General features: G+C 43.1%; 1 protein-coding gene across 1 annotated transcript; it reads right to left on the bottom strand.

The window, feature by feature from the left end:
* Positions 1 to 3,883: 3,883 nt before the first annotated feature.
* Positions 3,884 to 10,355, bottom strand: LOC140912407 (up-regulator of cell proliferation). Its single transcript, XM_073346740.2, has 2 exons — positions 10,061 to 10,355; positions 3,884 to 8,601 (listed from the first exon to the last, which is right to left on the bottom strand). Exons 1-2 carry the CDS (start codon positions 10,353 to 10,355, stop codon positions 3,884 to 3,886), a joined length of 5,013 nt encoding a protein of 1,670 aa, XP_073202841.1.
* Between the last annotated feature and the right edge of the window lie 1,736 nt (positions 10,356 to 12,091).

A 12,091-nucleotide genomic window follows, 5' to 3' on the forward strand; every position in this document is an offset into this window, starting at 1 on the left:
TGGGAAAGAGCTCCTGTGTTATTACACAGTGGGCTGATGGGTATTGGATAAAGACCAAGAGGAGAGGTCATCAGTGTGGGTGTAATGGTTCCTCCCCTTTTGGGGAAACTCTTATGAATAATCTTACCACAAAAGGAGGGTCTGGAAATATAAATTGTCGTCCAGTTAATACCTCCGATGTAGCAGGCCAATGGTGGGTTTGTAGCGGTCCCTATGGCGAGTGTAATTTGAACGGCACAACTAGAAACACCCCCACTTATAACCAATCAGGAGGATGGGAAGCCCCCCTACGGGCATATGAGCTGTTTGGAAAAGCAGCCTTAAATATCCCAGGAATCCCCCTAAGAAACAGTCCTTACTGGGCCCTACAGGGTCACTATTTTGTATGTGGCCAAAAGGCTTATAAGGTGCTGCCAGCCAACTGGACAGGTAGCTGTTATATAGCTCATGGAGTTCCTCATCTTTCAATAACTACCACACTGCCCAAAGGAAAGATTAGAAATGCCCGAGATACCTCTGTTGAGTCACGAGAAGAGACCCTGCACCGACTAACTGCAGCATTAGAGGGCAATGTAAAGAATCCCCTCACAGCTGGAAAGCTTGTAGGGTGCTCTATACTGGGAATAGCGCCACTGTTTACCGGGCCGGCCATGGCATGCATATGCCGCTATACTGTAAGACTTCAAATGGTACTTGAGAAAGTTGCCTTAGAGTTAGAGAACTCGATTAGTGATTTAGGGTCGGCAGTGAAAACATTAAATCAGAGGTACAGCAGCTCAGAACGTATTCCCTCTAAAACAGGCTGGCTTTGGACTATCTCTCGGCATCCCAAGGAGGGGTTTGTGCCTTCGTCGGGTCCCGATGTTGTGTATATGTAAATGATAGCAGTTATGAGGTCTATGACAAGGTGGTACAGGCTGAGGCCCATGCCCGGGCTGGAGCACAGGCTGCCTACACTGCCCCCGAGAGCGATTGGTTGCAAACCTTATTTTCAGGATGGGGGTTGTCTTTTTGGCTTAGTGGTTTATTTAGCCTGTTATTAAAAATTTCCCTTTCTGTATTAAGTGTATTGGTTTTAGGCTGTGCAGTTTCATGTGTTAAGGCCCTTTTGAAAAATTTAGTAAGTCATTCTCTTCAGGGCTATCACAAAGTACTTATGCAAAGTCCCATTGTAAAAAGATAAGTAGCCCAAGTGAGAAAACTCAGAGCCAAGGCTGTTGAGTATTCTCAAAGGAGGGAGTTGTTGGGGACACTGGGCATGGCTGCTAGGTAACTCGAGGGGCTGGAAGACCACGAGTGTCAATGAAGCCCCCTCGCACTGGGCCCAGGTGACCTCAGCTGCCCCCCCCATCCCCCTCTCGGTCTCTCGCCACAGTCATGCTGAGGATTTTGCAACAATTTGTTGCAAACGCACAAAAGCACACTGTCTGAAACTAAATTGGGCCAGATAAGACAGAACAGAAAAATGCTGCACAAACAACTCCATGGGAAACAGATGGTGGGAAGAAAAAGGGGAACTAGCCGGTATACTGAAATGGTTACATGGATACTCAGGGCAGCTTGCTATTGGATAAGTATGCTACAGAACAGAAGTATAAATCTCTGTGTAACTGCCTGCTCTGGTGTACAGGATTTGAGACTGGTGTCTCCCTGTATCTTGAAGCTTCAAATAAACTTCTTTTTGCTTCTCCACCCCGTTGTGATTATTGGGTGACGCACACCGGGCAATGAATCCCGCTGTTGCTTGCCTCGGGCACTCTGTGCCGGCAACATGGATAACAAGCAAATTAGATCAGGTAAAAATCATGACAGTAAATAATCAAATCATCAGTATTTATGCAGCAGGTGAAAGTGATTGCAGTAAAGTTAGGCATTGACTGTCACAACTCCTTTAAAGCAATTATAAATAATTTTTGAAAACAGGAATTACTGTAATATTCACTCATGTTTTTATAGCCACTTTCATCCTGAAGGTTTCAGAGTAGCAGCCGTGTTAGTCTGTATTCGCAAAAAGAAAAGGAGTACTTGTGGCACCTTAGAGACTAACCAATTTATTTGAGCATAAGCTTTCGTGAGCTACAGCTCACTTCATCCTGAAGGATCCTTAGAAATGTTACTAACTGAGATAGGCCAAATAATGCCATGCACATAGAGGGGAGGAAACCCAGAAAAGTATCAGCCAAAATGGCAGTATGTAACATTCCACTTGTGACCACACATTTCTTAGATGCACTGACTGCCCTCCTTGGCTGCTCTCCACAGCACCCCCCATGCCCAGGGGCAGCAGGCAATCACAAAGGGAGTAGCCAATAGCACCATGACTTCTAGGCACTATTGCCATGGATGAGAGGGGTATGTTGGGCAGAGAGCAGGGCAGAGGGAAAGACCATTCACAGGGATGGAGTGGGTTTCCCTTGGATTCTCAGTGTATGTTGGGTGTATGGGGATTCCCTTTGAATCCTCAGGGTCTGTTTGGTTTGCTGGCTGCATCCTTCCCTTCCATATTACGTTACGCTGCAAATCTCTCTCCTTGGTGTTTCTGAAGTACTTTCCTCCTCCTACATGTTTCCCCATAAAAAGAAAAGGAGTACTTGTGGCACCTTAGAGACTAACCAATTTATTTGAGCATGAGCTTTCGTGAGCTACAGCTCACTTCATCGGATGCATGCCGTGGAAACTGCAGCAGACTTTATATACACACAGAGAATATGAAACAATACCTCCTCCCACCCCACTGTCCTGCTGGTAATAGCTTATCTAAAGTGATCATCAAGTTGGGCCATTTCCAGCACAAATCCAGATTTTCTCACCCTCCACCCCCCCACACAAATTCACTCTCCTGCTGGTGATAGCCCATCCAAAGTGACAACTCTCTACACAATGTGCATAATAATCAAGTTGGGCCATAACATAAATGTTCTGGTTTAACTTGGATTTAAACTTGGAAAGTGGTCAGTTTGGATGAGCTATTACCAGCAGGAGAGTGAGTTTGTGTGTGTATGGGGGTGGGTGAGAGAACCTGGATTTGTGCAGGAAATGGCCCAACTTGATTATCATGCACATTGTGTAGAGAGCTGTCACTTTGGATGGGCTATCACCAGCAGGAGAGTGAATTTGTGTGTGGGGGGGTGGAGGGTGAGAAAACCTGGATTTGTGCTGGAAATGGTCCAACTTGATGATCACTTTAGATAAGCTATTACCAGCAGGACAGTGGGGTGGGAGGAGGTATTGTTTCATATTCTCTGTGTGTATATAAAGTCTGCTGCAGTTTCCACGGTATGCATCCGATGAAGTGAGCTGTAGCTCACGAAAGCTCATGCTCAAATAAATTGGTTAGTCTCTAAGGTTGCCACAAGTCCTCCTTTTCTTTTTGCGAATACAGACTAACACGGCTATTACTCTGAAACCTGTCATGTTTCCCCATGGAAGTCAAGCATCAGGGCCAGGCTGTTTGGTGTCAGATTAGCCACAGTACAGGCTATTGATACTTTAAGTAGCGGAAGTGGATGCTTGGTGTTTGGGATCTCTTTGGAGGGAACACGCATCTGGGAGAAGTTTGCAGGTCACTTGATGGTCCCACTGCACCAGCAAAATGCAGTGGTGAGGACAGACTTGGGGTTTGGGTCATTTGTTCCTTAAGAAAAAGATACAGAAATTCCATGTTTGAGTCTTTCCCTCATCTTTAATTGTGCCATAAATAGTTATGTGATGTAAAATGTGAAAAAGCAGCGTTAATTTATCTGTTTGAAAGCTGCAAACTGTGCCTGATATTCTAAGACAAACAAAATTACATATTTAGAAGATATGGGATTTTCTTCACATGCCACATGTAAAGAAAATTAATTCCTGTAACTTTCCACTAACAGAGTTTCTCAGCCTGTTTCTAGCTTCTTGCAAAAGTTTCCTTTAGGCTCTCCAGTGCCTGCTCTTTGGTGATATTACCCCAGTCCTCAGGGAGATCGGCAGGGAGAGCATCAAACTCCTTAGCAAACTGGTGATTGAATTCCTTGAAAACAAACTTCCAGTAATCGGAAGCCGTGATGCTGGGATCTGGCTGGATGCACCAGTCTGGAAAAAATTTGCGATAATCTTTATAAGGATGAGGTTCCCATTTTGTCTCTGAACATGTGAATGTGCCATTGGAAACCATTGCAGAAGAGCATATGTCATAGGTAAGTATCTCTTTTTTGTTAGCCTGGCATTCCCCTAATCCTATAGGTCGATGCATTGAGGCAAAATGCTCCTTGTGTGCAGGGGCTCCTGCATCACAGGGGACTTTACAGAGTGGACACTGCTTCCCACAGCCAAACACTCGCTTGAAGATCTCATCCTGGGGTTTCACTGCAAGTTTGGAGAGATTTGACTCAATGTCCAGATTTTCAAAAGTGGATAAAACTTGTTTTTCCAGGTCAGGAATAAAATGTAATATAAAAGCTGAAAATTGGTCTCCAGTTGCTGTGTTTTTAAATTGTATCACTTCAAAACTGTCCCTGGGAATGACTAGATCCTGCTGCAGCTTTTCACAAAAGTTTTGTAGAAAGACAGAGACGGTCTTAGTCTTCTCACCTATGGAGTTTTTCAGAACATTGTTGAGTTTATTAATTACTGGGGATAAAATCCTTTTCTCCAAACCTCCCAAAGTTGCCTTCTCTCTGTAGTGTGTTAACAAGTGTTTCTCTATCCGGCTCTTGATTAAATCAGCATAATTCCTTGTGTATTGCAAATAACTGTTAAAGTCATTTTCTTCCAACAGCTTCTCCAGAACAAAGAATTGGAAGAAGTTCCGTGTGCTGTACTCAATAGACTGTTCACTGCTGAGAAAGTCATCCACGATTTCTGTCCCAAGTCTCTTGTTCATGTAGTCCACCAGAGCAGGTCTGAGACACTGATCACAGAAATTCCAGGCACTGTCTTGACACACATCCTTCTCTAAGTAAAGAGCTGTGAATGTGGAGAGATACTGAGGGTTCAGTTTCCTCAGACATTGCAGAGGATCATTTTCTTTAATGAATTCTTCATGCATCTTCTGAAATGCACGAGCTGCATCCCCCAAAATGTGAAGCTTTAGGTCAACTTCAAAGCATGCACTGGTGTCAGGGTTTTGAACATTCGCCTGCTGAAGCTGCTCATTAATCATCCGCAACAACTCTCTGCAATAAGTTTCATCATAATCTGCTTTGCCTTTTACCTTTTCTTCAGTGTAACTATTGCACTTCTCTATTAAGGATTTAGCTAGAGTATTTGTTTTATGCAAGTGTTCTTGTGTAATGAATTCTTTCACACCTTTGAACACATTGGCGAATAAGTATTCCTTTTGCATTCTGAAACATTGTGTTTTATAAGTAAGCAAGCTTTTGGCTTCCTCTAATCTCTGCCTTGCTGCACTCCCCCTATTCGCTAGGTCTCTTCTCAGATGAAACTCCATATCTTCACATATTTTGCGTTTCTGCAAAGGAATGAGTGATAATTCAGACAATGTTTCTCTCCACATGTTCTCAAATTCTTTCTTCAGTTCATTATTATTTAGTTTGCATTTGCTTTTCCTGCACTGGTTCAGAAGCCTATCAACTTGCTCTTCAATTTTTCTCTTGTACTCTGACATAATAGCATCTGTTTTGTGCCTTCCTTTTTTAATTTGAATTGTTTCTTGCCACTTGCTCAATGAATAATACTCCAGTTCATTCCTGAGACTATTTACACTTCTACAAAAATCTTCTTTGTACTTTTCTATCAGGTGCAGATTTGCTGCTCCACTTTCAAAATATTGTTTTAAATTATCCAAAATCTTCTCTGCTTCTTGCCTCAGTTTCTCCTGTGCCTCATTCCTTAGTTTGGTTAGGATGTCTTTATCTGATGGCAGATTTTGAATGAAAGTTTCTTTTTCAGATACCCAGAGATGCATCTCCTTCCGGAAACCCCACTCCCACTCTGCATACTTCACAGACAGCTGGTTATAGGCTTCAGCGATGAGGCTGTTTTTAAAGCTGAAGATGAAGTTCTCGTGTTTTACAGCATTCCACAGTCTCCTCACCCATTTGATGAATTGAGGAATGTCCTTGGTGGATCTCTTTTGTGAACAGCCTTTCAGAAATGCAAACACATTTTTCTTTAATTCATAAACCTCTTCACTGTATCCTACATTCACTGGAGCCGTGGGAGGGACTCCAAGCCACAGGCCAGGGATGTACCAATTGTGGTGTTCCAGATCATAATCCATAATATCAGAAAATTTAATCTCCTTGAATTTCTTTTCCATGTTTACTGCAGCTTTGGTCATTTCATCCAGCTGCTCCAGGAGGTGTTTCCTGTCCCTCATGTTTTGTTCATGCGCAGACACATCACTGACATTCTGATGCACAAACTGGCAGTTCGGTTTTTGCCCGATTTCCTCCATTCTGAGAAAAGCATGGACCACAATTTGCAGAATATCCTGCATTTCACTGGCATTCTCCATGGCCATGTTAACGATGGTTATGTCACTCAATCCAACCACCAGTGTGGCCAGCTCATTGTCATGTTGATAACTGTCCTCTAATTTGGCCAGTTCAGGGGCTTTCAGGCCTTCTGTGTCTATCACTAGGATGAAATCACAGCCCAGTTCCTGCTGAAAGTTCTTTGCCACTTTAATGAGTGACATGAAGGCTCCTTTTGTACATCGGCCACTGCTCACTGCAAACTGCAGGCCGAACATGGTGTTGAGGAGGGTGGATTTCCCAGTGCTCTGCACTCCCAGCACCGTTATAACCAGCATTCTGGACCTTCCCCCCAGCTTGGCATGGAGCTCAGTCAGAACATCTGTCACCCACTGCAATGGGATGTTGGATACATCTCCATCAATCAGCTCCATGGGAAACCTTTCCAACATCAGGTCAGCTACGATGCTTGGGAGATGGATGAACCGTCTTTTGCTTTCTGCTAGTTTACCTTCTTTCACCATTGCGTGTTCAGCCTCATATAATTGCCCCAACTCACGCATGAAATGCTCCACCCCTAAGGAACTGGCAGAGATTAATTTGTCTAGTTCTGCCAACTTTTGGGGGTCATGTTTTGAGTTTTTGCATGTCTCTTTATATTGATCCTGTAATTTAGAAAGATTCTCCCGAGCAATGTGATCCAGGTAAAACTTCATCCATTTCAGGAAATAATGTTTCTTTATGGGCGGCGGTTGTCCTATTGTCTTGATAAATGTACTCACACCATCTGTAGGGTGATTTTTATTCTGCTGAGTACGTAACTCTAATAATTTCTCTTTCAGTTGAAATTTGTATTTCTCAAGAGGGATGTCTCCTTGCCTTCTCATTTGGCACAGCTCTCTTTCCACTTCAGCCAACTTTTTCCATGGTTCCCCCTGCAGTCTCAGATTTTCCCTCTTGTACTCTACCACATCTTTTATTTGTACAGTGATTTTCTTTGCATATTTGCAGGTGCTCTGACATTCCTTACTATCCTCATCTACCTGGATGCCTAACTGATGTGCTGTCTCAGCCATGGCTTCTATACTCACTGTCTTGGGAGAAGAATTCATTATAGCTGCTACTGCAGACTGCAGATGTTTTATAAATGCTGCCTTATTTGTGGCCCTTCCTTTCTGCAGCACCTGTGAGTTGTTCAGTTTCAGCACTGGGGCTAACTTTTTCAGGAAACCCAGTGTGTCCTTGGCTTTCCCAGACTGACTGTTAAGGATGAAATAGTATTTAGTGGCTGATCCCTGCAGAGATGATAACCGCGCGTATTGTGTCTCATTGATGCTCTCAGTAACTATGAACACTGCTGAGGAGATCCCTGTTAAAAAGGTGAACTGCAGCCAATGCGACTCAATGTCTCCGCGCAGGTTTGTAACCGCGACCGGCTCTGGGAAAAGATCTGAACTCTCCCTTCCACCGGGGAAATACCAGGAAATCTCGACCAGCCCAGCTGCGATTTCCCGAGGGATATTTCCGAACTCCATGTCCTGATGGACAAAGAAATTGTGCCTCTGCTGGTAGGGGCTCAGAATGTCATTGAGGAGTTTGGACTTGGAGAAGCTGCAGCTCCCCATCCGCACAAAGGAAATGGTTGGCATTTTGGTGAGCACCAGGCTCTCCTCCCTGAACCCTCTGCTCTCTGTCAGGGAGTGCGGCCTCCACTTCCTCACAATATCTCTCATGGCCCACAGCAGTAGGGTGCACTTGGGGGTGTTGAGGGCAGGTAACAGCAGAGGGAGGGCAAACTGGCACGTGGACATTTTGCACAGGATTTCCTGCTGTAGGAAACTGTTTGAGCAAAGCAGAACAGCACAAATAACATCGAGGGGGTGCAGAGAATCATTGGTGACAGTGCCACTAAGAAAAAAACAATCTTCATTAATATCCAGCTCCTCTTTGTCCACAGTTAGTGTTTGATCAATGGGTGCCCTGTGCTCAAGGCTTGTGCTTCTGGCTGTCCCATTCAGAGCCAGGAGCTTCCTCAGGAAATGCCAAGGTAAATCATCTGTTGTCTGAGGAGGGCAGTCCTTTAGACACTCTGGGGTGATTTCCAGGACATCTCTCAGCTTTAGTTTCCTGCTTCTGTATTTCTTCATTTTTAGCTTTGATTCGATGTACTGAAGGGCTTTTGGTCTCTCTGCAGAAAGGTGATACAACATGAACACAGTTTGTTAAACTGAAAAAGTTCTCAGATATAATTGTTACTTTGGTATTAGGGTTGTAATGTGAAGGGAATTGTAATTACTGAACAAAAATCATGGAGGCCCGCATGTTCCTTTTAAGTGACAGCTACTTAAAAGAATCGTGTAGCTGCTATTCCCAAGCACCATTCATTTGGAGCAACTGTCACAGATTGGATCCACTTGTCACACACACGGTCATCCTAACTGAAATGTCACACTTAAGTAAAGCTGGGCAAATTCTTTCAGACAGGTTGTGTATTCAGTGAAAAATGTGGTTTCGGTTGGCCTGAAGCTATTGCAAATTTGCCACGACTAGTTTCAGCCATTCATAAGATGCCCAGAGGAGAAAGAGGAGGTGCTGTTGCTCTTCCCTCCCACCCCATAACATGTAGCCCAGTGGATGTGGGAAAGCAAGGTTTGAATTCCCACTCTGGAAAAGGCTCCAAGTTAACTTTTTAAGTCATCAAAAAGTTAAAAAAAAATTGGATTTGGTTTAATGCAAACCAAATTTTATTTTTGGAACTGCCACAAAACCAAAACCTCAATTATTCATCCAGCTCTGCTCATACTTAGTCTTTCAGAGAGTGAACAAATTCTTCCTTCTTCCCACCTCTGTTTACTACTCCATTAGATTGTTTCCATGCCCCCACCTTTTTTCTCAGTGCATCCTATTGGGGCAGGAAGTGAGGACTGAATAAGAAGTCAACAGTTAAGCTTCTTGGCCCATAGTAGCACTACATTTTACCCAGAAGACATGACTTCCAAACTTCAGTAGAATAGGACTGTAGCTTGGAAAACAGTGACTCTACCCACAGCTGAAGATGAGCTCGCAGGGCAATGCAGTAAAAGGGCTAATGCAATCCTGATATTAATGAACCGTGGAGTGGAGAGTATGCATAGGGAGGTGATTTTATCACTGTATAAAGCATTGGTGAAATTGATACTGGAATATTGTGTCCAGTTCTGATGACTGTTGGGGTCACCAAACTGTTCATTTGGGGCGGAGGGAGGAAATCCAAATCTTTTGTTTCAACATTTTTAAAATCAAACATTTTGATGCTTCAATTCAAGATGACTTTTCTTTTAGAAATTTTGTTTTTGTTTTTATTAAATACAATTCAAAATGGTAGAAATTGCTCCAAATCTAAATGAAACGTCATTTCAGGGGGAACAAAACACTTTGACATGAAACAATTTTTTCTTACTTAGATTTGCCAAATGCTATGCAAAACTTAATTTTCAGTTGTACTTGAAATGATTTCCCTCTCATTTTTCTGCATTGCCAGCAAACCAAAAAATCCATTAATCACACAGCTTTGCTGCTGGGCCCTTCAATTCGTGGAGATAAAGACTCCCCTGGGAGGATGCTCTTTAAAATACATTGAAACAAGTGTGAAATGTGCTAGCACTCACCAGGCAGGGAATATTCAGAAAGCAGATTCAAGCACTGATGTCCATGTTGTAGATAGTTTAAAGTCTCCAGGAAATGCAGACATGTTTCCTCTCCCTGCTGAAGTACTTTTTCTATCACGCGTCTGACTCTCTCCTCTGGCTTGTTAATTCTCCTCCAGGCATTGTGTTTCTTCTCAGAGATAATGTCCTGGGACCATAACTCTCTCAGGAGAGCATCTGGCTCTTGTTGAAGAATCTCAATTAATCTTTCCTGCTCCTTGAAGAGAATCTCTGAGCACTTGGCCCCAGTGGCCATTACTGCAGTATCAGCAGGGCCTAGCACTGTACAAAACAAGAACCCAGAAAGGTTTGTTGGGAAGGAACAAGAAGAAAGACTTAACATGCAAAGGGAAGTTGCTGTGTATGCGGTAGTGCAAAGGGCCTCTGCACTTAGGGCCTTGAGTAGGGAGGAGCAGATGAGGGGGACACCTCACCACATAGATAAGGTTGAGTTGACTGTTGCACCTAAAGCACGGATACAACCTGTTTGTTATGTGTGATAAATACAGCGTATCCCCCGCAGAATTACACCACCTACTCTTTGGGCACTGAAGGAATTTTCAGAGAATTTATAAGTAAATCTGGACATTAATTGAAGAATTAAAATTAAATAAAATATGAGCCCTTTAAGTAATTTATCACACAGAAGTAGAAACCTTCCCCCCCCCCTTTTTGCCCCTAATTTTCACGGTAGCAGAATAATACAGACTCTTCACACTTCCCATATGATTAATCCTTATTGGACTGTTGTTCATGGACTACATTCAAATATGTTTTAGTATGAATGTTAGTTGTTGTTTTTTTAATTCTTCATAATGAAATTTTTTCTTGTGAAGCAAAGGCTGAAGTGTGTAATAGTCTACAGCAGAGAATTCCACTGACAACTACCCTCTATCAAAATGGTTTCCCTCTTTCTTGTACTCCATGGGACAGAAGCCATAACTGCACTCAGTTATTGGCTACTTTTGAAAGGGTTTCTTTCACAGTGCTCTCCAGAGGACTGACTGCCTCCACCTCCTCACAACAGAGGAGACCACCATCTACTTTGAATGCTGCTGTGGCATCAGTCCCATTGAGAAGAGTGGAAGATGGTGGCCATTTGGGAAGGAGGAAATTATCTCTGATAGAAATGTTCAGATATCAAAAACAATGACCATTAATCCCTAATATCTTTTTGAAAGCTACTTCTGGCACCAGAAGTACTCAACAAGTGTGCCATGATAGAAGGGGCAACTATGGTGAATATATTTGCAGGCTAATGTATGGAGGTGCTGAGGAAGGAGAACATAAGAATGGCCATACTGGGTCAGACCAAAGGTCCATCTAGCCCAGTATCCTGTCTTCTGACAGGGGCCAGTGCTAGATTCCCCAGAGGGAATGAACAGAACAGGTAATCATCAAGTGATCCATCCCCTGTTGCTCATTCCCAGCTTCTGGCAAACAGAGTCTAGGGACACCATCCCTGCCCATCCTGCTTAATAGCCATTGATAGACCTATCCTTCATGAATTTATCTAGTTCTTTTTTGAACCCTGTTAAAGTCTTGGCCTTCACACCATCCTCTGGCAAGGAGTTCCACAGGTTGACTGTGTGTTGTGTGAAGAAATACTTCCTTTTATTTGTTTTAAACCTGCTTCCTATTAATTTCATTTGGTGACCCCTAATTCTTGTGGTATGAGAAGTAGTAAACAACACTTCCTTATCTACTTTCTCTACACTAGTCATGATTTTATAGACCTCAATCACATCTCCCCTTAGCCGTCTTTTTTCCAAGCTGAAAAGCCCCAGTCTTATTAATCTATCCTCATGCGGAAGCCATTCCATACCCCTAATCATTTTTGTTGCCCTTTTCTGAACCTTTTCCCACTCCAATATCTCTTTTTTGAGATGGGGTGACTACATTTGCACACAGTATTCAAGATGTAGGCATACCATGGATTTATATAGAGGCAAGATGATGTTTTCTGTCCTATTAGCTATCCCTTTCTTAATT

This window comes from Lepidochelys kempii, chromosome 6, assembly GCF_965140285.1.
Source record: "Lepidochelys kempii isolate rLepKem1 chromosome 6, rLepKem1.hap1, whole genome shotgun sequence".
NCBI classification, from domain to species: Eukaryota; Metazoa; Chordata; order Testudines; family Cheloniidae; genus Lepidochelys; species Lepidochelys kempii.